Source organism: Manacus candei, unplaced genomic scaffold, assembly GCF_025592945.1.
Source record: "Manacus candei isolate 608988 ecotype Guabito, Panama unplaced genomic scaffold, ASM2559294v1 h1tg000049l, whole genome shotgun sequence".
NCBI lineage: Eukaryota > Metazoa > Chordata > Aves > Passeriformes > Pipridae > Manacus > Manacus candei.
The window spans coordinates 18,245,376-18,272,370 of NW_026138097.1; the positions used below are offsets into that span (position 1 = coordinate 18,245,376).

The following is a 26,995-nucleotide window of genomic DNA, read 5'->3' on the forward strand; positions in this document are numbered from 1 at the left end:
GTAATGCACAACTTGCACTAAAAACTATCAGCTTCTAAAAAGTACAAAGCTTATTATTAAGAGCACAGTTAAAGAGTAAGCAAATGTGCTTGGACTGCATTCAATTATCAAAAAAAAAATCCCAATAATTTGTCCTTGCAGAGAGGCAACATTTCACATGAATAGTTAGGGATCCCCTAATTTTCTTCCTCAAATCCAATAGCAGAGACCCTTTTAATCCCACTGCGCAACAGAAAATTTGGAAGCAGATATATGGGCCTACTCACTTAAGAAGCATCATTAAACCCCTTATTTCACTAGAAGCAATGAAATGGCCACCAAGGTTGCTAGCAGCAGGAGTTGACCAGTGCATCTGCAGGGTGTGTGAGGAAGGACAGCTGCTCAGCTCTCTTGCACCAGTCAGCCTTGACCCTCCTTCACAGGAGGAAGTGCTGGGATGGCTTGAAGGAACAACCAGCTGTTTTGCACAGTGCTCTCGTAAGCTGCAGGCACTGGATGATGTCAGGGCCCCACTGTTTACTGCATTCTCCTCTTCGATGGCTGCAGGAAAATCCACCCCAGCCAAACTGCCAAGCTGACTTGGGGCGAGGGCTAAGAAGACACTAATGTCACTCACCTACCTTGCAAATGTAATGCACCTCATACTCCTGAGGAAAGACACAATTGCTTTCAGTGCAGAAATCACGTGGAGAGAAAGGAGTCAAGCACAAGACAACAATAAGCTTTCTTCACATACTTAACCTGGTAACCAAGTGAATCACCCCTAGGGAAAGCTTAACATCGGCCAAAGAAGGCCAACTGGAAAGTTCAGCTGCTCTGTCTTTGGATCATTAATGTTGGTTGTTAGGTCAAGGCTTCGTCCAAAAACACCTACAGCTAAAATTCAAGTATTTCTGCTACAACTAAAAGTGGCATATTAAGTGCACCCTGTGGGTTTGGGGAATGTTTCCCACTCAAACAAACAAAAAAATGGTATTTCTTTTCTGTACCCAGATCAGGAAAGAACAGTCACTCTGCTGATAACCAATCTTCTTAATAATGCACAGAATATTAACAGCTAGAGTACAATAAAAGTGAGCCCTGACATTTTAATTTACCCTCCAAAACATTTCTTCTTTCAGTGGAATGACCTGAAATTGTTGGAGGGCTAAAAACTTTGGTTTTGGGAATGCACTGCCCGTGCTGTTTTACTGGCTTAATTTCAAATGAAAACAATTACTGTATAGTGAGGATGCTGCCACACAGACATAACAACACCATTAACTATTTTTGACTTCCAGTGTAAATTGAACCATTACGGGGTTTTAAAAATGTCCTCATTAAATTTTAATGATCTGTTTTAAGGGAGTTTTTCCCCTTATTAAAATTCAAACCAACTATGCTATAGAGCTTTCTCAGAATGTGGTATGATACTCTAAGATTCAAATAAACCTGTAAATCATAGATTAGTTAATAAAGAGAAACTATATGGATTATTACAGGTGGGGCTGGTAGCAGTACCTGTTATTAATGCTACCTAACATTTACCAATAAAAGATGCTGCTTCCCATTCTTTAAAATGTTGCCAAATACCAACTGATTGAATAAAAAAATTTCTGAGTTCAAAGGTAGACATACTTGGTTGGTTTTATTTTCTTTCTTTCTTTTTTTCCCCTCATGATAGGAAAAAGAGCAAAGAAAGGAAAAACATCAATTGAAGTGATTCAGCTCATTAAAGAATACATTTCATTAGTTCTCTCATAAACTTCAATATTTTTTTTCCATGAACTAGAGGTTTCCTTATTGTACAGTAAGTATTTGAAATTTTGCATGCAGAGGGCTAGGGAATTTTATGAGAACATTTCCTTCAAATTTGCCTTGAACGTGCCCAATTCGTAAAATTTATGTGGACTAAAATGGGGAAAAAATGCTGAAATCATGATTTACACACACTTAAGAGAGACTTGTGAGACCTTTGCTGTTAAATTTTGTGAAGATTCACCTTATGGCAAACACACTCCATTCCATGATGGGGCAGTGGTTTCACTCCAGGCGGAGCTGCAGCCTTGAGCAGGCTCTCTGGTGCATTCACTCCCTGGGTCCAGGCAATCTCATCTCCCTCGTGAGATTCATCTCTTTCCCACAGTCTCATCTGCAGTTGCCCCAAGTTAAAATTACCACGAGACTGTCTGGAAGATGGAACAGACCCATTTTTAAAAAGCCTGGCTTGTTTTCACCCTAGTGTTATATTGCCACCTGCTAATGAGTAAACATTGTCCTGCAGCATGCACTGACGTGGACTGCAATGATGGTGTATATATACTGCATTATGTAGTCTCTCTGCTGACATTCATATGTTTTCTACTGACCCTATAACAAGTAAAAGTACAGCTCCTAAATGTGGACCCTGTAATAATTTTACTTGGGTTTTCACGTATTGTCAGACAGAGCAGAAATCTAAAATTACAGGGACACAGTGTGCATTTACAGTTACTTATGTAAAGTGCCTTAATTTGGTATTTTCAAGAAGAACACACTACAAAAGCAGAATTTGTCAGGAGAACTCTTGTATTTGTATTATTTGATGGAAGAGATACTGCATTCAAGTTACAATGGCGAAATAGGTCAGTCTCAGAAATATGACAACAATACATAATTTATCAATCTGGAAACCTTATACTTGAAAGAAGCCTTATTCTAACCTTTCCATCACTCCAATTGAATTGTAGGACCACCACTGTAACAAGACTACTTAGAAAACCACCAGGGTGGCCTTGATAATAATACACATATCATTGTTGAGACACAGGAAACTAAACCAGATGGTTTTGCTGAGGAAAGTATTTTTTTTTTTGGCTTTGTAAATCCTAAAAACACTAATAGGTCAAACATGAAAGTGGTGAAAAAGAAAGTTAAAGGAAAATCTACGCAAATAATAAAAAAGAAAATCTATTTACATATATGTTTCCCTCACAGAAAATACATCTGATAGAAAATAAAAAGGGAAAAATGTGCTATAGTTCTGAAATAGATCAGGATAGTTTTCTGAAAGGACAAGAAGTCTAACAACAACATTACAGTTGGACTTACAGTCTACCACTGCTGCTGGAAATCAATACCATATGATGTGTATTAGACAGAACACCTACATATTGTAATTAATACCCTTTTCTTTCTTCATTTTTATGTTTTAATTATGGAGACCATTCCTGTCTATTGTAATAAACTACTTACTTTCATGCAGAATCTGTTATTATCAATCATATAAAATTTAACGAGAAAATAGCACATACATGAAAATGATTTTCACAAAAATCATCCAGGCACAGAAACATACTGTCCCTTACAGGTGTTCAAGGAACAACTGGACGTGGCACTCAGTTCTCTGATCTAGTTGACAAGGTGGTGATCAGTCACAGGTTGGACGTGATGATCTCTGAGGTCTTTTCCAACTTCATTGATTCTGTGGTTCTGTGATATTCAGGTTGTGTATGTGTGTGCATGAGCACATGAATAAAGTGTGTTCAAATTTTCTCATTTATGCTGTAATTATTTAGAATCATATTATTTACAGACTTCAGCATTTCAAAAACCATGAAGGACTTGGTTTAGGTTTCTTTTTCTTTAATGTAGACAGCATCCACATGAGTAAAATTAAGATGATAGTCAGAGTGTGTTACTCTGTTGGGAATTGCAACTATTCCTAATAGTCAAGAATTCTAATCTAAATTACACACACTGAAAGAAATGCATTATAAGGTCTTTTATTGTGCAGTCTTATTTACAAAAATGTAAGCCTTTATTTAGCATTAAAAGGAAACTTTTACTATCACAGTTATTCTAAAACACGTTCTCTCTTCGTAAGGGAAAGTTTGCCCATATTTTCAAAATCTGAAAGAAGATGCTTGAGATTTATACCTCCACTGTGCTGGCACCAAATCATGCTCTAACAGAAAGAAAACATGATTATTTAAATTTCAACTTTTTCTCTGCTTCACTATATGCTTATAATTCATGACAGTTCATTTTAGTACCTCTCAGAAATAGCTTTGGAAAAAATGTTTGGTCTTCAGTTCCACTCTGAAGTTTTTGACTAAAATCAGAGAGTTAAAAGAGTGGTTTCTGAAGCCAGATGTCCTTCTGAGCCTAGGGAGCCTGATGGAGCCTACCTGGACAGCAATAAAGAGAGAGAAATTACGTCAGTGTCTCACAGGATCCGATCTTGATTCTGCATGAGACATGCTGGGGAGACACCAGTTTTGTGGCCAGTGATGCCATCTACCACTTCAAATCAAGACTTGAGCTCTTTTGTAGTGCTGGAATATTGTTGAGGTGTAATATGTACAAATAATTTACTAAAACAATGGTAGCATGAATTGCCCTTGGAAATCCACTTATCTATGTCTTTTCCCTATAGACTCAACCAGAGGGAAGACAATCTGTTCTTCTTGGACCTGCTCTTCCAGCTCTCTTGTTGTGTCATGAGGAAGTGGCTGCATTGCAATGCCAGTGCCTGTTGGTCAGCGCTGGGTGAACTTTACTGAGACCAGTTGAAACTGTGCTGTGGTCACTTAGGCTGCCTGTGTCGTATCCTGAGAACTGGATCATTATTTGCGTGGATGATTGATTGAACATATTACCATGGTCAAATGCCCCTTCCTTTATCCTGGACACATCATATCTTCACATGATCAAAGTATTTACATGAGAAAATCAAAGAATATTCTGTCCTTGGCAAATGCTTACTGACTTCAGGAAGATATTGCTTTCTCAACAGTCTCATTTTTTCAGCATGAGACTTAGTTCTACATTAAAGATTTTTAAACTATTAGAAAGAATCTAAGGTGGAATAGTCATTGTCTCATTGTCTTTAATACACATGCTTCCAGAAAAGATAATGCTTCAGCTAGTACCACCTGTCAAGAGTTTAATGAACAGTCAGTAGTGGATCCAAAGTTTATCACATTTTTCTCCTAAAGGTTCATACAGGTCTCTCTGTTCTCACAACTACTTCACTTAGATGGAAGCAATAACCAGTTCAGTGGATAATCACATCCATTGGAGCAGATTTGATTTTATTTGAAGATAAGTTTGGCTTAACAGAGCCATCAGTTATCCCAGCTCAGGCAAGCTGATGGAAAGAAAATGTTCTTATTTGGAAATACACAAAATACTAAAACAAGTCCAGCATTGAGAGTTTGAAATTATTTCTTAACTTTTATTAGAAGATTCTTCTTTATTACTCATCATCATGGCTAGGCTTCGCGAATGAAGATTTGGGAACTAAAGGAGACTTTAAACATAAAAATGAAGCAGTAAGAAAGGAAAAACTTTTTCACTTCAGTCCATAACAAAAAGGTAACCCCATTTAGAAACATGTCTTGAGTTCATGAGGCAATCTCATAACTATAGGAGGTATTGATATTTACATGGACAGATACAACTGACTTTCTTTTTACAACCAACAGTCCTTAACAAAGCCAGACTCTCACAAACAAGAATTCAGCTGGGATGGTGAAAGGATTAATCAGAAAAAACTTCAAGTCTTAGCAGACTAAAGTAAAATGTATCTCAAAAGACAACATATTCTTAACACTATAAGAAAACAACAAAACAGAACTAGATATACCTTGGTCAACAGTCTTGCTGGCTGACTCCTTTTCTTAGGCACAAGAGTAAAGTAAAATTTTAAATAATTCTGTCTGGCAAGAGTTTTTATACTTAAACATACACACGAACATACAAGAAGGGATTTCCCATAACAGAAATGGTAGTAGTTGTTTCCAAGGGTCAGTTTCTGCCTATTAGAGTGGTGAATAGAAAAATCATGAATAAAAGACCGGGTGATGCTGACTAGAGATTAAAACAAAGACTAGATTTTACTATTCAACTTCAATGGGCACAAAATTGTTTAAGACAATAAAAATCACTGCATTTTCTTATGCATTTTAATTGCAGAGTAAAGTATGAATCAGCACCAGTACATATTTGAAAAAAAGCAAAAAAAAAGAGTAAGATGGAAAGTCTCTCTTCAAGCAGTTTCTTAATACACTTGGTTGGCTTGTACAATAACTTACTATATTACTTATTTATAAACTATTCTCTTTTGCTTTGATTGTTTTCTTTTACATTATTTAAATATAAATTAATGGAAGCTGATTCCCATTCAGAATACCAAATGCACCCTGATTTCACCACTAATGCAGGCCCATACTTAATTCTAAACATTTGACTAGACATGTAATTAATTTAATTGGTGCCAATTACGACCAAATTATGAGTCCTCTGTAATTATTGCTTGAAATACTGCTGAATTTCTATTGAAGGCAAGAGAGAATATTTCTGATCTGTATAAATACCTAAAGATTATTAAAACTGTTATCTTTGACTTGTTCTGTTAGTTTTGTAAGACATATATTGGTAGGCTTTTCCTGCATTTATCAATGCAGTATTTCCACTGTCTGCACAACACTGAGGTGTAGGCAGCACAACTGCAGAAGGCAGTCTGATCATCAGCGAGTGATAAAGAGGAAACCGAAGGAAAGGAAGAAAAAGTCTCAGCTTTTGAACTGTAATATGAACTTGCTCTTTTTCCACAGGGTAGGAGGGCTCTGCAGAGGTACCTGAACAGGCTGGATCAGTGGGCTGAGATCAACCGTATGAGGTTCAACAAACCCAAGTGATGGTTCCTACACTTTGGCCAAAGTAACCCCATGCAGTTCAACAGGCTGGGGTTAGAGTGGCTGGAAACTGGCCCAGAGGAAAAGGACCTGGGGATGCTGGTTGGAAGTCAGCTGAACATGAGCCAGCAGTGTGCCCAAGTGGCCAAGAATAGCAATATTGTGTCCAGCAGGACTAGGGAAGTGATTCTTCCCCTGTACTTGGCAATGGTGAGGCTGCACATCAAGTACTGTGTTCAGTTCTGGGACCTCAATTTAGGAAGGACATTGAGGTGCTGAAGTGGTTTGAGAGAAGGACAACAAAGCCAGTGAAGGGTTTGCAGCACAAGTCCTGTGAGGAGAGGCTGAGGGAGCTGGGGTTATTTAGCCTGGAGAAGAGGAGGCTCAGGGGAGACCTCATCGCTCTCTACAGCTACTTGAAAGGGGGTTGTAGCCTGGTGGGGGTTGGTCTCTTCTTCCAACATAGTCTTATGCATCAGGGAAGGTTTAGGTTGGACATTAGGAAGAATTTCTTCACTAGAAAGGGTGATTAGATACTGGAATGAGACGCCCAGGGAGGTGGTGTACCATTCCTGAAGGTATTTAAGGGAAAACTGGACGTAACACTTCACTGCCATGGTCTAGTTGACATGGTGGTGTTAGGTCATAGGTTGGACTTGATGATCTCAGAGGTCTTTTCCAACCTAACTGATTCTGTGGTTGTGTGATTGATGGGCATTTTTTAATGGTCCAAGTTAAATGTTTTAAAGATCTATATTTATTTGAAATAAGACTCTTGGGTGAGGAAAATCTTTATGATTTCTGAGGAAATGTGTATGATTCCTTCTGTTTTATAAATGGCATAGAAATGACACAGACTCTTAAGGTTTGTTATTGAACTAATAATTGAAAATACCTGGCAGATGGTCTGCAACAAATAAAAGGTACATTACCATCACAAAACAAAACAGTACACAGAAGATTCATATGTCAACAGCACTGATATATTGTTTTTCCTCTTCCAACTCAGTGGCATTGATCCTTATCTCAAATATCATCCCATGAGACTTGTGCTGGATCACAGCAGAGTAAAAATTAGGAAAGAGGTAGCAAGAAGCAGCAGCAATTTCTGCCAATATGTTAAGAGTTACCACTGTAATTTTAGATTGAAAATTTTTGGTGTAGGATTATCAATTTTAATGTCTACCTATTTCTATTCTATTCTCTTCAAACACTGAATGGAATCCTTTCTTTCTAATGAGTTGGACTTCCCAGTTTTCATTCACCAGCACAATGCTGCTGTACCCTGTGCATGCAGGTGGCAGTTCAAGTTCCAGAACAAAAGCCTAATCAAACACATATTCCAACTGTTCTCCACTGATATGAACTTATGTTTGAACCTCAAACTTCTGAATTGTCTGTTATTAAAGCTAACCCCAACCCATCCCTTGGTGGGCACATACATGCTGCAGTGCAGGAACACTCTTCCCTACTTTACTGTATGCAAAGGATTTTGCCCAAAATCATACTGGCCTTTGTAACCATCAGACATTCTCAAGTTGAGCACATACGGATATGGTCTCTCAACAAAGTCAATGGGAATTTGCTCATCAACTTTCATGAGATCAGGAATTGACCCATAATATTTTATAAAACAACAAAAAGGAATGCATTTATGGTTTTATTATTATCCCTAATAAGGAAATAAGAAGAAAGAAAACACGGTACATGGTCTGTCTATACGCACATGTGTTACTTGTATTAATATCGATGGGATTTAAAACTACATATGGAGAGGATAAGATATATCCCTATGTGTTCAGCCATATGCTTAAGGAAGCTCCCCAAATGCTTGTAAATATGATCATGCTTTCTAACATACTATGTATTTATTTGAACAACGTTAAATCTCTAAGCCCTACTTTCCAGTCCATTAAAGCCTCAAATAATTGTTTATTTCCAGTTTAAAGTTACTCTATTTTTTAGCCATTAGAAGGCTGCCTGTAACCACATTTTCACAATACTCAGGGAATTAGAGAATTGATAATAATTCTCCCATTATCCGAAGGGATACCTCTCCGGGATGAGAAATACTCAAGATGAACTATATTTTAGAGAGGAATTCTTTCCAGAAGATTTTGGGACAGGCCCAGAATGTGTAGCTGAAAGGCCTGGAATGCTACTTGCACAAGAAACATGTGTTTGTGCCATAGACCTCAGACAACTACATTCCTTCTGGAGGCCAAAGGCCTTGAAAGCTAGTCATTCTTCTGAATAGACTTGTTCTCATTTCCTTTTTGATTTTAAAGGTTTGAATGATAGACTCGATAGGCTGAGGGAGCTGGGCCTGTTCAGCCTCAAGAAGAGACAGCTGACAGGGGATGTATGTCATCACCGTATATAAGTATCTGATGGGAGGGTGTCAAGAGGTTGGGCCCAGGCTCTTCTCTATGGTGCCAAGCAATAAGACAAGATGCAAAGAGCAGAAACTGATGCACAGGAAGTGCCACCTGAATATGAGGAATAACTTCTTCGCTGTGTGGGTGACCGCACACTGCAACAGATTGCCCAGAGAGGTTGTGGAGTCTTCCTCACTGGAGATATTCAAGAACTCTCTGGACACAATTCTAGTCAATATGCTCTAGGATAATCCTGCCTGAGCAATGAGGTTGGACCAGATAACCCACTTCCAACCTTACCCACTCTGTGTTACTCTGAACATAGGACAAGGGTCTGACACATAAGGCACAAGAGGGTTATTTTGCATTTCCCTTACGGAAGAAGACATCAGGATTCATCCCATGATTTATGACTTAGTATAAATTGTCTTGGAATGAGACAGCCAGAGTCTTTATGAAATATCCAATGCCTGTTAGCAAATTATATTCATTATGTTCATGCAACTAATCATTTTATTTGGCAGCTTTTACTTCCTTTCAGTTGAGACTTGGTAACTGATTTTATGAATACTCTTGACTATAGTTTTATGCGTTAATAACATGATAGGGCTGGTATACTACTTCAACTAATGTTGTAGCCACAAATATAGAACAACAGTCATGGAGGTACAGTCATAACACTGATGGTGCCCTTAGCACCTCACACACAAATGCCGCACAGAACCAAAGCCAATTTCAATTATAGCTGACTGACAAAAGGAACCTTCTTCTCTTACTTTAATGTAACCCCTTTGATGCCAAGGCAATGCAGCTGTTTACTTGTTTTAATGTCATCCAGAACACAAGTAAACATTGAGGTATTATGATTTTGTTTTCTTGCTGTTTCTTTTTGACCATAAACAAGATTTGAGAGCTCAGCTTTTACTTTATCTTTAAAATCTCAATTTACGATAAAAATCAGACTTTTTCCTACTGTGATACTTCTTATTTTGTAATACAGAAAAACAAAACAAACAGTCATCATCTTTTTAAACTGCATCAATGAATGGTGAAGTCAAATCCGGTTTCCCAGCAAGGAATTATTAAAAGACAGAAATAGTCCAATGACCACAGGAAATCTTTAAGCACCAAAATGGGGACAAAAATCTCCTGGGGAAAAGACAATATTTCCTACATGCTCATTCATGTCCCCTTGTAATACAATGCAGGGGTATTGTTTGTTTGTCTGCTTAAGTAGATGGGTAGAATAAAATTAGAAACAAATCCTGACTACAAAAACATTTCAAACACTAAATTCAGGCTCATGCATTCCAAAACCTGCCATCACAACTATGTTGTGATGCTTCTTTCTAATGTATAAGCAGAAAGACCTTTGATCATTAATATACACATCCTTCTTGCCTTATTAAATAAAGGTCACCAACCTCCAGCAGAGTCTTTGACTTCAGGTTACACTGCATCTTGCTGCAATTTTAATATTGGTCATAAAATTTGTCAGAAGAATGGAAGAAATACTCTAAAATAGATCCACATTATAGTCAGACCCCTTCCCCAGGAATTCAGGCAAGGAATGTAAACTCAAAGATTTATTTTTCTGTTCAGGTCATGCCTGGGGTAGACTGCTGTGTTACTAAATTCCCTAATCTGAAGTCAAGAGCAAGACAAAGTTAACAGACCTCAACAGGCAACAAAAATCTCAAGATAGCCCTCCATGGACCACAACCTGAAGTTACAGCAATAAGCATTATCCCCACCATGAAGATGACTTAGAAAAAGGCCCAGCTTACCTCAACATAGTCCCTGGCATGACCCCAGTCTCTCTTAGCATCCAGATTGCCCAGGCTGAAACAGTCCAGCTGTCCGAGGTGAATCTTTGCTACCGATCGGCTAATCTTTCGAGTGACAAAGTTAGCCCCTGAAATAGAAATAAAAGGTAGTATAAGCATAGTCACAGTGGCAGATAACTGGCCACCACAAACACCTTGTATACTCAGTACATGGTCCTTTCAGTCTTCATTCACTCTCCTTACATCACCCAGACTCATGCCATCTTTCATCATTTGAGCAGGCTAAGAAGCTTCCAGTGCAAGTGTCACATTAACTGCAGTTTCACAGCAAACATCTTCCTTTGTGGGACTTCTTAAGCATTCCTAATTTGCTGCCTCAGTATTCACTCTAGGCATAAAGCCAAAGAAAACCATTTGGAATGTCAGTTCTTAAACACAAAATGCAAAAGGTTACATAAAGAAGACAGACATCTTAGACCACCCTCAAGTTTTTTGTTGCCGTTTCTGTTTTTCTTTTTAATTTTTTTAAAGGAATGTATATCTCTAAATAAATTTGCTTATTAATAAAATAATGGAGACTGTGCACTTACTACATATTCTCCAAAGGACTGGTTAATGGTTAAATGCATTCCACTTTTCTAGTTATTTATGATTCTTTGTCCACCAGGTTCAGATAGGTCGTGAAATTGTGATTTCAACTTTCTCAGTTGAGGACTGTATGTTATTTTATCATATTTCAGTATTTGGTTCACAGAATTACTTTAGAAAATTTGTGAAACTATTTCCTCTCCAGGTAGAGTTGCTTTAAATAATATTTGTTGTTACTTGCTTTTGTGTCTTGATTTTTAGGTTATGATGGCTGCGTTTCTAAAAAGTGCTCACAGTCTCCTCAAAAGCAGAGGGATTTGAATTTAGACCGTGAGTTTAGGCTAAACAAGTCCAGTGGCATTTGCACACTAATAAGCCACAAAAATTAAAATTACATGCCTTTTTAATAGCTAAAAAAATATGATAAAGTGGTGACAGATGATACTTCATCCAAATGAAAAACAGGAAAGGTAGTGAAAATGACTGCACTTAGCAAATGCTAAAATGCTCTTAGCAAATTTCAGAAGTCCTAAGTAGTGCATAGATATAGATTTTTTTCATTATGGAACTCTGCTGTTGAGATATGCATCTCAATATATTCTGTTTCCTGTCAAACAAATGGTAGGCTCTTGTAACATTATTAAAGAATGGGAAGTGTCTTTTTCAGACTACTGATTTTTCCTGTAAAGTCAGGAGCATTACAGTACTTTTTTGTGTCATTTGACTCTCCCAAAAGTAAAAAAACCCAAAAGAGCACAGTTCTAAGAACCATGTGGAATGAAGCACTTAAATAATTTAGATCTTACCACAGGATTAAGAGAGAATTTTAATCTTTACATCAACTGCTGACCTAATTGGAATTCTGGTTATTAGCCATTTAGGACATATCATCAGTTTGTGCCTGTTTTTTAAAGGATGAAAATCATATAATTTCCATATCCCCTGAAAATGTGTTCATATATAAAGGAAGCTTCCTAAACAGCATGATTTGCAAACTTTCAGAAACAAAATATACTCCAGAGTCTTTTTTAAAGCAAAGTTTCTCAAAAATTGGACAGGAATAACACCGACCAACTCTGCTATTGCAACTTCTGAAAGCAAAGTACTCTGGTTCTCCTGTTCCTGGCTGGACAGACTTGCAGCAGGAGTGGAGGTCTGTCTTAACAGAAACCAGTGACAGTGTCTTTGGCTTAGTCAGACTGGCATCTCTCCAAAGATTGTTTCAGTTTTTACCTTATCAAAGTGATTTGAGACCTTCACACAGATTATTGCTAATAAAGTAAAACCAGATTCAAACTGCTACAAAAACTTATTAGGATTAGCTCTGAAACTTCCTAACCTTCTCCACGGAAATAATTTCAGTTAGCACTATTATTCAGCAAATAACAATTGAAGGAACAGCTCTTTTTCTAGGATAAAGCATATGGCTTTATGTTCCAGACTGCAAATGAGTAATAAGCAAAACAGAATGCTTTCAACACTACATTCCCATTCACAGCAAAAGCAATGAGAGTTCTAGTCACCATCTGCATTAAAGCAAGTTTTACTGTCAACCTACAGGACTAATGAATGTCAATTTCCATCTTGGAGCAACCACTTCCTCAGCATGAAAAGAAAAAAAAAAGTGTATTAGGTTGTGTGAGAGAGAGAACTTTTATGTTATCAACTTAACTTTAAATATATGAACGATACCACACAAGAAAAAGCTGATTTGTCTAGCACAACACAGCAAATACTAATAACTGCTGTCTTCTTGCAGAGTCACTGTTAATTGGAGAGAAATGATCTTTGAGATATTCTCCAAGTAAAATCATAATATTCCTCAAAAGGCTGAAGTGAAGAACTAGAGAGCACCACAATGAAAAACAAAAACCTTTATTTTCCAGAAATATTCCAGTAAGGGTTCCACAAAATAATACCAACTCTCTTCTTGGAAGTGCCTTAGCATTAAAGCTGTGGAAGAAAACTACTACAGAATGCTACTGCTCATTCTGAGAAATGTGATTAGAATTTTTTTCATTCACCCAAGGACTGAATGGCACATTTCAGAAACACTCAAATGATATAGTTCATAAATAATGCTTAAATATGGATTCTCTTCAAACACAGTATCTTAAAATATCCTAATTACGCTATGTTTGATCCCATGCCATTAAATGCACATCACAACTGGAATTTAAGCTGGTGCCCGCTGGAGACATACAAAATAGTTAAGGCTATGTCAGCATTTCCATTAAAAAGCCCTGTCCTAGGGGTTTGCAATCGGGCTATAAAATCTTGCTTTGGCCTGAAATTTGGCAGACGTAATGTCTCTTTCCTCAGGATTGATTCTATCTAAAATGTCTAGGCGGAGTGCTACAGACATCTTTATATAACTGAATGCAAAGTACCTTTTGAGGCACAGAAATGGTTAGCTTCCTTCTTCCTCATGAGATAGTGAGGACTTGCTAATGTTGAACCTATAAGAGCATTTTTCTCCATGGAATGGCCAGCCAGTGCCAGAAAGAGTATCAACAAAGCTGCTGATGTGTTAACCACTTCACCCTTTATATTGATTTTCATCAGATCAAGATGATGCAGCAGTTAAAATGCCACTGGTTATCACAGCTGAATAAGGCCTAATTTACTATACTAACCTTACTAATTCACCTGGAATTGAGTTGGTTGTAGCAACAGAAACTTACTTGGATTGGTGGGGAAGAGAGATGTCAGAGTCCCACATTTGTGTCTGGCTCTACACTGCTTCCTCAGATCAGAAAGGTTTTGTAAAACACACCTCATTGCTCACACCTAGTATGAATGAACGTGGAATGTTCAAAACCCTTAAATGGTTGATGTATTTTGACTTTTTTGAACACTTTTTCAAAATGTGTGAGGGCAGCATTGGTCTGGGAGCTCACTATCCCACAATAACCAAGAGAAGAGTCATTCGAGGGCCAAGCATGATGGGCTAACCGCCTTGCATAGCTATCTGTGCAGCGAATACATCCAAACCATGATGGGCCACATTATGCTCTGGTTTGCACTGCTATTGGCAGCACTGGAATTGCTGCACCGCAGCAGAAGAGAAGTGGCCAGATGGAGCAAAGAGTGCTTTGGTGTGTCAGCACATTACAGTGATTGCAAACAGCCCTACTAGAGCAGTGACTGACAAGTTTTTACATTTTAAAAGAGGCCTTAAGCATGAGTTTTCATGATATTAACAGCTCTTTCAGGAACCCTGGCATTAGCTTAGATTTGTTTTCAAACTCAAGCCCTCCCTTTGAGATCATTAGCATTCCAATAGGAACTGTAAGGTCTGATTTACAAACCCGACTTTTCCTAGACAGGATTTAAAGCAATCCTGTCAAGCAGACCTGATCTGTAAAACATGTAACTTGTCAGCAAACCACTACAGGAACAATACTACAATAAAAAAGGAATAGCAGAGGTATAATGCAATAGCTTTGGCTCTCCAGCCCAGGCCTGTCACCTGTTGCGCTGCCTGGCTCAGGGTGGGAAACAGCTCATCCCTTCAAGAAGGATGCTGCCTACATCTGGTAAAGATGCAGTTTTGAAAGCTGCACACATCTCTCATTTAAAACTATTGCTTTAGGGGCACAGTCTAAATGCACCTACAGTTCCAAAGCTGGATGCCCCAAAAACCAAAATCTTGGTCTATGCATCAATACCCCATTTCTTTTACCAGCACTGGGGTTTCACCCTTTGTGTATCATCAGGAAACTGGCTGTTTGAAGTAGATGTTTTTCTCTGGAATCTGTCGTTTAGAAGAGACAGCCAAATGAATGAAGAAGCTTTAAGAGCCACTACTGTAGTGTCTGTTTGATTTCAAGAACCCTCATTTTCCAGGCTCTCAAGACTACATACAAAACCCAACAGATGACAAAATTGTGGTCTTAGGAAGACTGTAAAACACCAGTTGTTTCATGCATAAGAAAATCCATTATTAATCCTAGTAATATTATAGAATTAGGTTGAAAAGGCTTCCATCAGTACGGTATTGAATGTAGATACCGTCCTGATCCTCCAGGTCTGCCATGGGCCCTTGGGGCATCATGCTGAAAAAGACTGTGAATAGGGTTGGTGTGAGAACACAGCCTTGTTTCACACCATTAGTTATTAGAACTAATATATATCGCTGCTGATGCCTTTGAGAAAGCACGCAGGATCACTCTCGAGGAGAAAAGACAACGCAGAAAGAATCGTGTCTTGCAGAATATACCACCTAAGGAGTCTTTCTGCTGTGCCTTTTGCGACCGGTCGTGCCTATCTCGTATTGGCCTTTTTAGCCACCAGTGCACTTGTAACAAATGTGGGTAGAGCCCTCTCCAAATCTTCATTCGCGAAGCTTAGCCATGATTATAGAATTACAATCAATCTGAGAGAATTTAATAGCAGTACTTATCTATCAACTGAGATGCAGTCCTAGCACAGTCAATCAAGTTGTCATAACACCTTTTTCCTCATTTTACATAAAATACAATAAAAAGGTTTCTGTCTCTAAAGAGGCTGACACAGGAAAAAGGTTGTAGTTTTCTTTTTCTCTCCAAGTTTCTATGGTTCTGGCATAGATTCTAGTGGAAGCCTAACATGTTCAAACACATTGTGTACCCAGCGCTTCTACTAACCCAAAGGAACATATTTCTTTTAATATATATGTGTTGTAAATGATACATTTAATGAGATCATGAAAATGTTTTGATTGCCTGAAAATCCACACTGCTCATAATTTCCATTCTATGAGAACCTTTTCCATTTCTTTGTAACAAGCTGAAGCTAAAAAACAAAGGAACACCTAGATTTTCTAAGAAGTCCAGAGTCTCCTTTAACTTACACTTATGAAAATCAATAACAATTATTCCAAAGCCAATGAATTTATGTCACTGTAAACCAGACAAAAAAATCAAGTTAAGATCTTTAAACTGACCTTTCATATTTTGGGTTTAAATGGAATTTTTAACTGTGTCTTGATCAAAACAACTGATACAGTGCTGCATTTTTGTAAAACTTGACGAGCAGCTACTTAGTATATGTTAAACACTCATGCATTTAAATTGTGAATCCATTCTAAATTTAAAATAACCAATTGTTCTTCTCACAACAACAAATATACAAAGTAGAAACATCAGTTTTTGGCAACAAAGGAAAAATCACTGTTAAAAGTGATTTTTTTTTCCTTCTGCTCATCATAATATCCTGCAAATTTTACACAGCAAGTACAGCTACCTTTGGATGAGCTTTTCATAAAGTCTACAATCAGATTTTTGCAAAATGAAATATATATGAAATAAGGGTGATATGATTCATAAGCATCTCCTTGTAAAGTTATGCATTGAATGGGAAACATCTTCCTGACCAGAGCAATAAATCATTTTATTTCCTAAAACACAAGATATAGTGCTTTAATCCTTACGTTTTAATCCTGTATAGCATAGCTGAAAATACTTTGCTTCATCATAATATGTTGAATCTTCTTCTGTGGTATTTAAAATTGTGGTAGTACCTTATGGTAGTAGTTTTCTCAGATCTTTAATATATTTGTAATGTTTTTCAAACACTTTCAGTTTATGTACCCCAAACTATTTTCAAATGGACATGTGAGATCCCTAAATAGGAAAGGTAAAACTACTGACAATATTTTTTAAAGGTTATTCTTCACCAGCCCCCTGGGAAATAATCATGTAATAATAAAATCCATAGATCTCAGATTGAAAGCAACAGTCCAATAACATGGGGATAAAATTGCCCCTCCTTATCAAGTGACCCTCATCTGGTACTATTTTGAAATGTGTGATTTAAATAAAGTGATGTGGTAGTAATTCTTTTAAATGTTGCTAAGAAAGACACCAATCAGCATATCAACTGAATTCTTTTGTTTTATAATATATTGATACATGTTTTGACCTTTCCAGTGCTAACATGCACTAATTCTGCTTGGCCCCATTTTCCATTCCTTGGGTAATGGAAAATGTGCTACTACTTATATTTTAAAAATGAGGAGGTTAGAGTAGAAAGGTAAAGGCATGCAGAGGTAAGAAACATCAGCAGGGGAGGGCAGCACACTGGAGGGGGCTGATGCTCTTCAACCGAAGAGCACCTCCGCCCCTGCTATCCACTTGCACACAACATTTGGTCAGCTGAGGGCAACAGGAGGTCATATGAACTAGGCATGGGAGGAACACAAATTAATTATTTTTATAAGCTGAGTGGAAAATGAGAGTGAGAGACAATCTTGTGAGGAAAAACAGGGTACAGATATGGAGAGGGAGCGTAGAGAGTAGGAAAATTTTTCTTTTTCCCAGTGGGTGGAGAGATAGCATAAAGTTTACCTCGAGGGACAACTAGTACACCCTGCAAAAAAGGTGCATAGAAGTAGGGCAAATGATGTACCAAGCACGACCAGAGAATGAGAATCAGAGGTGATGTTTGCCACAGCACAGCAAGCCACGCTCCCCTGTGATTCAGTGGTGCTAACCCTTCACTGGGCATCTGTCATCAGGGCTTTAGGCTCTTCATGATTGTTTTGCATACAAACAGATATAGGTTTCCACCTCCCAAAAAACAATGACAGGATGATTTCTATGACTACACAGTAGCAGTTCTCTAAAGCGACTGTGAAAAAATGATGTCTGATTAGCAGACAATCTGCATGTGTACTGTGTAACACAAAGCAATTAGATTTCACATTAAAAATATTACTAATTAGGACTAATTACACATGTCAGATTTATCATATGGGCTTGTTAAAAGGACAGGGTGATATACCAGCAATAAGTACTGGGCAAAAGGTGCTATTTTAGTAAGTTTCCTCCATATAATTTTTCTTAAATTAAAATATTTTCCTCTCAGGAACTGTACACTGAACAGGAAAAGGTGAGGCATCAAAGATTCTTATAAAGGAAAACTCAAACATTAATACTGAAAACAATATGTGAAAGTGTTATTCCTGTTAATGGCACTTACATAAACAGAGCAATGTTTCGCTTACAGAAAACTTAACCTTTTGCTCCAAAGCAAATCACTTTGATTTTTTAATCGCAGTTCATATACACTACATTATAAAACAAAGGTAAATGCCATTCTGATTTGCTAACACTCATTTATACTGTGTTTTCTAAATTGTACAACTAACATTATTGAATTCAACCTCTCATTTCAGCTGTCACTGAATTAGGCAAGCCCTTGCACAGATGAGTTGTGGGTAAACATGAGTGTGCTTGCCCATCAGTACAGACTATTTATATTGTTAAAGCCTGTGTAAACAATTGGAGTTAAGTACGTGCTTTGCTGAATTGGTGCTACAATTGCTAGAAAAGTATGCAATCAAAAGGAAAATTCAGTACCTGTACAAAATGGAATTATCCTGCAGTCTGAGGCAACTTGCACAAAAAAAAGTTCCGATTTTAACTTCCTTTGATAAATAGCTATCAAAGTTCAGATGTGTGCTCTTAAATTTAACACCCCTTTCCTTTTCTCCCAGTCTTTCCCCTCCTCCATCCTCTCAGCAACCAGTAGCACATCAAAAAAGTTGCTGTTTGATGGTTCAAGCTGAGACATTCAGCCTTTACCCTAGCACTCCCTTGAGATGAAGCAGGCAAGGCTTTTAATCTTACCTGGTGACACATGACTGACTAATGCAGTTTCTTGGACCTTCTGACCTCTGAGGGACTAAAGCTGGTTGGTCTCTCAACCTCTCCAGGTGGCTGGGACATCAGTTTGCGGTGAGTCATGATGTAAACAAAGTTTTGCACAGGTCTTCTGTGACTTTGTGCACCCATGACTGTACTAACTTTTATGTGCAAATTTCTGAGTATGAAATGTATTATTTTACCTCAAGTCAGGGAGAAAAAGAACTTTCCTTTACTACTACTACTACAGGTAAAAGACTGTAATAAGAGAGAGCCTTAAAACCAGTCACGCTGGCATACAAATTTGCTGAGTCAGTGCTGATGTATTTTCTTGGAGAGAGAAAAATGGTCTAGCTACAGCCAAATAACTTACTTGAAACTTCACCTCCCACACAAACTAATAAGCACTGCTAGACGGGTTTGACACTTATACAGTATAACTCAAGATGTTCCTAAATCCATGTGCCTCCCTTTGGAGATTTGTTGCTCAACTGTTTTTCTCTCAAGACTTTCTTCTGGTTAGCTTTGCAACAGTGGTAGGCCTCGAGGCACCCTTTAGGCCCTCAATACATCATTTGGTAAATGTGTTTCAATTTTACTAAATCACCCTTTGCTACAGGAGTCCCGAAGCCACCAAAAAAGAGAGGGTCCTGAAACACAGCTGAGTCATTTTTCCAGGGAGTTGGAAACAACCATGGGCAAAGAGCTCACCAAGTAACAAGGTAAGGGCCAGTAAGAATTGGAGGGAAAGAAAAAAGGAAATCTCAGCTTCTGCAAATATGGGAGGCACATTTTTTTTTTTCTACTATGTAAACAAGGCACATAAAATGCAAATGCAAGGTGCTACATTTCTTCCATTTTCTATGTTACGAATAATTAGATTCTCAGTTAGGATGCGGTGAGAAGTATATCTCCAACACCAGTGATGATCCCAAAAATTCAATGTACAGATCACCAGTTGTGAAGGTCTGCAATTACAAGTATAAGGATGAAATCTTCCAGGTACAGACACCCTTTCAGACCTATAACAGACCAATCAAGTAAGCACATGGCTCGGACAGAAGAGCCAAAAAAAAAAATCTAGATAGTGTGTGCTGTGGCATGTAGTCAAGCTGGTGTGTGACCCAGGGTATGAGATCAGCTCGCAGTGTTATCAGCCTGCTCTGCCTGCTCCTGCTGTACCCATTTCCCAAGCTCTGCTTCCGCATAGGGACAAGTGGTTCTGCTGAGGTCAGAACAGGATGACATTGGAAGACATTATTTTAAATAAAACCAAACGAACAACCCTCAAATGTAGTATTTTAACAACAGACCCGTGTAGAAAAAGCTTCAAAGTGATTGTGTGGAGCTGGGGTGGGGGAAAGGGAAACCCAACCCTAAAGTAAACCCCCAGGCCCTAACAGTTTAAGATAATAGGGTTAAAAGGCAGAGAGAAGATGACAGTACACCAGGAAGACTGCAAGCCAACAAAGACAGTAGGTCCCTTCTGGTCTGAAAGACTTGGTCATGTTTGGTCTAGCTGTGTTGACCTCCTCTATTTAGAAAGCCAATAAAAACATTATTTTGCCTAGCTGTAGTTACTGCTGGTTGCTTAAACTTCCCATAAAAGCTATGTCCCTATTTTAGAGCAGGCTGTGATCACTCTCAGAGGACCCTGAAGTTAAGCAAGGGTGCTATGCCTTCCACACTCAGGCTCCACAGGCAGAAAGGGTATGTCAAGAGGTTGCATAAAAACCACTGCTGAGAGAGAACTCCCCTCTGGGACAAAGCCTGGGCCTGTTGCTAATTTTCACTTTAAAATGAATAAGGCACCGAAAAAAGAAATGCACACTTATTTAATGAGAAAATAATTTGAACGCAACCAATAAGTAAAATTATAACAGCTTTTTGAAATGGACACACATTTTAAGGAATATTCCTTATTTCTAATGTTGCCACTGAAATAGAATCCCACTCCTGCATTCTTTCTGTGTGCGAATAGAGTTTCTCTAGTCTAATTAATAAATTAAAAATAAATATGGAGCTATAAACACAGAGAACTCAACCTTCTGGCAAGATAAATTGATGCAGTTTCACTGAAGTCAGATTACTTAAATTTATAAAGAATCCAAACTTATGCATACCACCATTAACACATCCAATTACCACAAAAATTTTACATAAGAAAATGTGAAGCATTTGGGAAGTGATTCCATGGCAAAAAAACAGAGTGTCTATATAAAATGTCTATTTACCACCCTTCAGTTTCTCATGCTCACTACTGTTTTAATATCAGTATTTTTAAGAACACTTCTTCCTTTGTGGAGTCCTGAAATTCATTGTTATCCTGTTTTTGTGATATTTCCCATTTAAGTTTACACTTCCTCTAGGAACAGAAGAGGCAGTCAGATCACCTGCTGTTCTGAGATGTCTACAATACTTGAGTACAATGGGGTGAAATCAGGACAGAAAGTTAGCCCAATTCTGAATTTCCTGGCTTTGTATTTTTAGTGGGACCTTTCACATAATTTTAATATCCCCATAGGTAGCTGTGCATGTTCTCAGAAAAACACACATGCACATACACACACTCTGTACATACTCAAGAACAAAGATGTAAATTCTAGCACTAAAAGTTAGGATTACGTGTGCCAGTGTTGTTTTTGAATGCACAATGACATAGTTCCACAAAACACCCCCAGATTAATCACATACTATAACTTTTTTCCCTAACAGGATTGCTCCCCATCCAGAGAACAGGCTTGCTCTAAGAGTAAAAGTTGCCGTCTTGTGAGAAATGAAGTAGGCAGGGTCCTATGGAGTCTGAAGGTAAAGAATTTCAGAAAAAGAAGTTATAGATTCACAGTTCAGTCTGATTAATGCTGTTACAGGAAAATGAATAAAAGCCGGGTTTCTTGTGGAAATTCTGAAAGGGTGCTTAGAAAGTCACTTAAATCAAGGTTCTCATTTAGTCACTGACACATATTCCTCTATGTGTTTAGTTACCAAGCCCTAAGATGGAAATACATAAGAGTTTTATTCTGAACATGAACCAATCAATCGACCAATGTAAAACTCTCTTGGTTTTTCATGCCTTAGTTTCTCCGCCTGAAAATGGAAAGAAAATGCCAAAATTTTACAAGAATTTGACTGTCTTGGTATTTGTGATACAATGAGACAGAAGTACCCTGGAAGAGTCAAAAAGGGAGGAAATTATTCAAAAGAGTAAATCTGCTGTCAAAGAATACATTTCTTGCACTCTGCCCACCACTCCACCTCCCCCTTTCCCTCCTGTCCTGAAATTGCACATCTAGTCATTCCAATGAGAACTCCATCCCGTGCAAGGAGTAAGGAAGAGGGAGCCTGTGGGGAGAAAAAACAAAAGTGCAAACAAGGGCTTTATCAGAACACATAAGCACAAGTTTAAGTTTGTGGAGGCACCCTTCATTCAGTCATTACAAAACTTTTGAGCTAATCAAATTTGCAAAGTTTCTTTTACCCTCCTTTCATAGTTTTCAGGATGTATTCATATGTATCTCATTTTTTATGCCCCCACTAACAGGGTGAAGACTGTAACTGCTGTGGCCACAGAATTCTTAAATTTTCTGCTTCAGTCTATAATACACTTCCAAAACTGGACAAAACTGAACTTTAAATAGTTTTCCCAATGCACACTGAAGAGTTTGTCTCTCAAAGGGCAGTTTATTGACAGGTTTGAGGAGCAGGGAGGGAAAATCGCTGAAATTTTACCCTGAACCCCACATGAACCCAGGGATTGGGGCTGCATATTTTCCACTGTCCTGCCATCTGCTGCTTCACTGCACATGGTAATCTTTGGCAACCCCACTGAGAGCTGCCTGGGCTATGGCTCTGTTCAGACAGGGTGTAGAAAGAAAAGACACTGAGAATGTCATGGCTGACTGACCAGACTACTGAGATCAGAGAGATTATGCCTCATTTGCTCACCAAGCCCTGCCAAAAGCAACACCATTTAACTGCAGGTACTCAAAGCCCAACAGGCATGTTTAAAGGAAAACCAGGCTAAAAAAGAGGACCATTCATAACATGCATTTGTTTGGGATACTGTAGCTACCACCTTCTGGCAATTATTCATGACAGTTTTAAAAGAAAGTTTACAGTGCCCACATTTCAGGTACAAGTGATATCTGGCAGAAAGTATCATACCCCATTTATAGGACACATAGACCTGGGAGATGACTCAAAGCAGGAATAAACAAAAGGGACCAAATAGACCAGCAAACAGAGACTAACAGAGAAAAAAACATAGCTGTTATTTTAAAACAGCTACAGTCTGTTTATCTCCTGGCTGTGAAATGCTGCACAGTATGGGAGTGTGCGGGTTCGGTACTTATATGCGTAACCTTCATATGTCATCTCACGACAAGGGACCTCCCTTGAGCCAAAGCCAAATCTACATTTGTTCCCCAGAGCACCCCCGCTAGGCTCCAGATGCAGCAGGCAAAGAATCAGTTCTCAAACTCTGATTTCCTCTGACCACACTCTTCTGAATATGGGTCCCCGACTCTTTCAGTGATGAAGTATCAAATGTTTACCCACAGACGTACTGACTTTCAAAATGATGACTATAAAAGCTAAGGAATATTTCAGAAGTGTCTTAGAGCTGCTAAGGTATATTTTCTAATGGTGTTAGATCTGCAAGAACACTACTGTAGGATTCAGAGTTACTGTAGGATTTTTGAATCATATCATGCTGACAACAACCACCTGTTATTAACATTTCTCTCTCCCTCATCCTCCCTGCTTCTGCCAGAAGTACTAGAAATGAAGATACAATTCCATATGTGTTTACAATAACATCCTGCCCCATTTCTTCACTCAAATACTGATCTTGGAAATGACAGTGTTTTCTCTCAAATCTGTTTGGGAAAACAAAGGCACTTCAGTGAGAAAAGCTTCTCCAGGGGCTGCAGAGCTATGGTTGGCAGACATCAGAGTTGACAAATGTTCTTCTAATTGCAAAGGGACACTACAAAATTGTCCTCTGATGTGGAATAGACAGTTACTGTCACCCTTTCTTCTTCCCTGCTGCTCTACTGCCTCCACTCTGTCTGCCTCACAGGGAGATCAGGAAAGAGACAGAAAAAAGCCATGTAAGAGAGGAGGAACAGGCATCTTTTCCCCAGCTCCAGCTGTGTTGGAGCCAACAGGCTCTGTTGTTTTGATGATTCCAGGACCCTCACATCTCATTTGATCCCTTCTTGACAGAAGTGCATAGCAGAGGTGGGAATGGCTCACAGACCTACAGAGAGAGCTTCTGAAATCCTTAAGCTGTTTCCTCCTAGAAAGGGCTCTTCTTTCTGAGAGCTGGCATCAAATAACCTTGGCACCAACCTCTGGTTAGTAAGCAAGACAGGAGCAATGTGTTAAAATGAGTAAGGCAAAGAGATCAAACATGCTTTCCAAGGTATTTTTCTTTTGATACAAACACATAGCTTGAAAAAAAGTAAGTTTGAAGTAATAAGCTGCCCACTAATATTCTCTGTTTAAACTGTTTTTCGGCTGCTAAGATCCGGTGAATCAGAGCTCCCCACTCCCGCTCTCCTTCTTGACTCATAACCTTCTTGACAGCCATGAAACCGGGTAGAGCCACTTTATAAAATGTACTAAATGAAGCAACTTTCAGTAATAACAAGGACTGGCAGGTAGCCATGTTAGAGGAGGAAAGACCTAGTAGGAATGTCCTGCAGCATAAAAATCTCTGTTCTCATTACTGCAAAGGAAGAAAATCTCTTTTAAATGCTTTTGATTCAAATGATCATTTGACAGAAACAAGGGACAAGATAAATGGCTGTAAAACAAGGCAGTTGGATTTCCTACTGCTACAATACCTTACTTGGCTCCCATGACACAATTTCTCTGTTATTCTGCCTTGCCACGGTAAAGTAAACTTACAGGCTACCCAGAAAACAGATGAGTGTAATCAGTCCTTTATAAATTATATCCCTTCACTCAAGGAAAGCAAATAACTTTGCCTGCTCTATAATAACTGTTTCTAATACTTCATTTATTCTTTAAATTGTTTATAAAACACTTCAAGGGAGGTCAAGATGAGAGGGCAATAATAATTGGAGATTAAGGAGACTCTCTAAGTATTTTGCACCTGTGAGTAAACACTTTGGCAATTATTATGGTATGAGATAGATCTACTAAAAAAACCCAACAGCTTATTTATTATTTTCTTGGACACACATGTTATTTCATCTGAGAAGGAGTCCTCATCTTTTCTACAGCTATTTCAATTCAAATTTAATCAGCGGTAAATTTTTCTGATGTCATGTGATTGGCAAGCAACAATAGATTTAACCTGGTCTCTTATCGAAGAAATCTAAAGAAGCAATGAACAGAGGGTAAGTGATTTTCTGGTGAAGTTTTTTCCAAGTCCCTGAGGAAGCAGGGGCTTTCCTCCTCAGAGACAGATATGTTAAAGCCCACAGCAGAGCTGAGCCTGAAGGACAGGGATGCGGGTATCTTCAGGCAGTTTCAGAAAGGACTTTCTAACAAAAAGGGGACATCATGTGCTTTTGCAGTCTCTGTGGCATAGTTCTTAAGTTATTCTTAAGAGTTTCAATGGAATTCAGCATGTGATTCAGTAAATTCAGTAAACAGCATGTGATTCATGACAAAGTACTCTCTTTACCCATTTTATATGGTAAGGTTATCAAAATGCAGATTCAAAATTCAGATTTTATATCACTCCCTTTTACTTTTTTTTAAACTCATGTTTTCTTGATTTTCTCAAAGGCACAAAATCATGTGGATCTAGACACAAACAAAAACTCTCTGCAAATTGCTTCATACTAATACCAAATCAATACAGATTATTTATACATAAAATGGCAACTGAACCACAACTGCTACCCAAACCAGTCTTGCTGACTCTAATGCAGAACTGAACCAAAAAGAAAATACCTGATTACCGGCTCAGAGTAATCAACAAAGAATTTTCCAGAGGAAGGTCCCTTATCACTTAAATTGACATCTAAAAATTTTGCATTTTTGAGCTTGAACTGATTAAGAAATACCAAGGCAGATAAATAACTATTGAAAAATCAGATGTGAACCAAACAATTTACTGCTTTTTCATGCTTTTTGCCTTTTTTTTTTTTGATTGGTACTTTTCAAGTACCACAAGTCCAGAAAACGCAATTGTATGCAGGAAACGCAATTTTTCTTTCATTTTTAAATGAGTTATATTAATCTTAGCAGTGTTTCCCACAAACATTATTTCAGAATAATAGGGAAATGAGGCTAAACAAACATTTCAAGGTAGCTTTCACCTACATCAGTAAATAGTTGACAAGTTCTGCTTTTAGAAGCAGAGAATTATCAGATTCTCTCAAAACTATTAACGTTATGCTTCTGTCTTGGAAGATTTCTGTTAGGCACCTTTAAAATACGTAAGATTCCCAAGGCTTTGAAAAATCTGAATGATCTTGCCACTAAACAGCAGGTTTGAAAATTTGATAAAGGCAAGTGAGATTTCACTGCCTTACCTGTGACAACTTTCTTTTAAAAATCAAAAGAACCAGATTTAGATTTCATAAGCATCAAGGTGCCTCTGTAAGTACTTCCATGATCATGACTATAACATTCTGTTTAATAAAAGGCAGAAACTTCAAAAAGAACTTACTGCATCATGTGGCTGTGTATGTATTCCTTTCCAGACAGGCTCCAGAAAATAAGAAACATTTTTGTTAATCCATTGAGGATTAACGTTCTAATTTTTCTCATCTTAGTAGCCTTGAGGAAAAACATATTTTAAAAAGTGTTAGATCTTTCAGATTGTTTTAATTCAATCTTAAGCCATTTGTATTAAATATTAATAAATATTTGTATTAAATATTACACTATCTAATTTTAACCAGTAGAAACAACACTGAGTTTGACTGAACCTTCACGTGCCTTATCAGTTTGGACAATTTTGATTTATTCTG

At 38.1% G+C, this 26,995-nt stretch overlaps 1 protein-coding gene across 2 annotated transcripts in view; it reads right to left on the reverse strand.

Annotated features, from left to right (window-relative positions):
• The window catches only part of GMDS (GDP-mannose 4,6-dehydratase), a 412,400-nt gene that overhangs the window by 216,353 nt on the left and 169,052 nt on the right, over window positions 1–26,995 (reverse strand). For both annotated transcript variants that reach the window (XR_007906642.1, XM_051799489.1), the window contains exon 7: window positions 10,825–10,952. Coding sequence is in view for 1 of the 2 variants with exons in the window: in XM_051799489.1 (XP_051655449.1) it covers window positions 10,825–10,952 (128 nt within the window). In the remaining variant the exon portion in view is untranslated. The remainder of the gene's footprint in view (window positions 1–10,824; window positions 10,953–26,995) is intronic.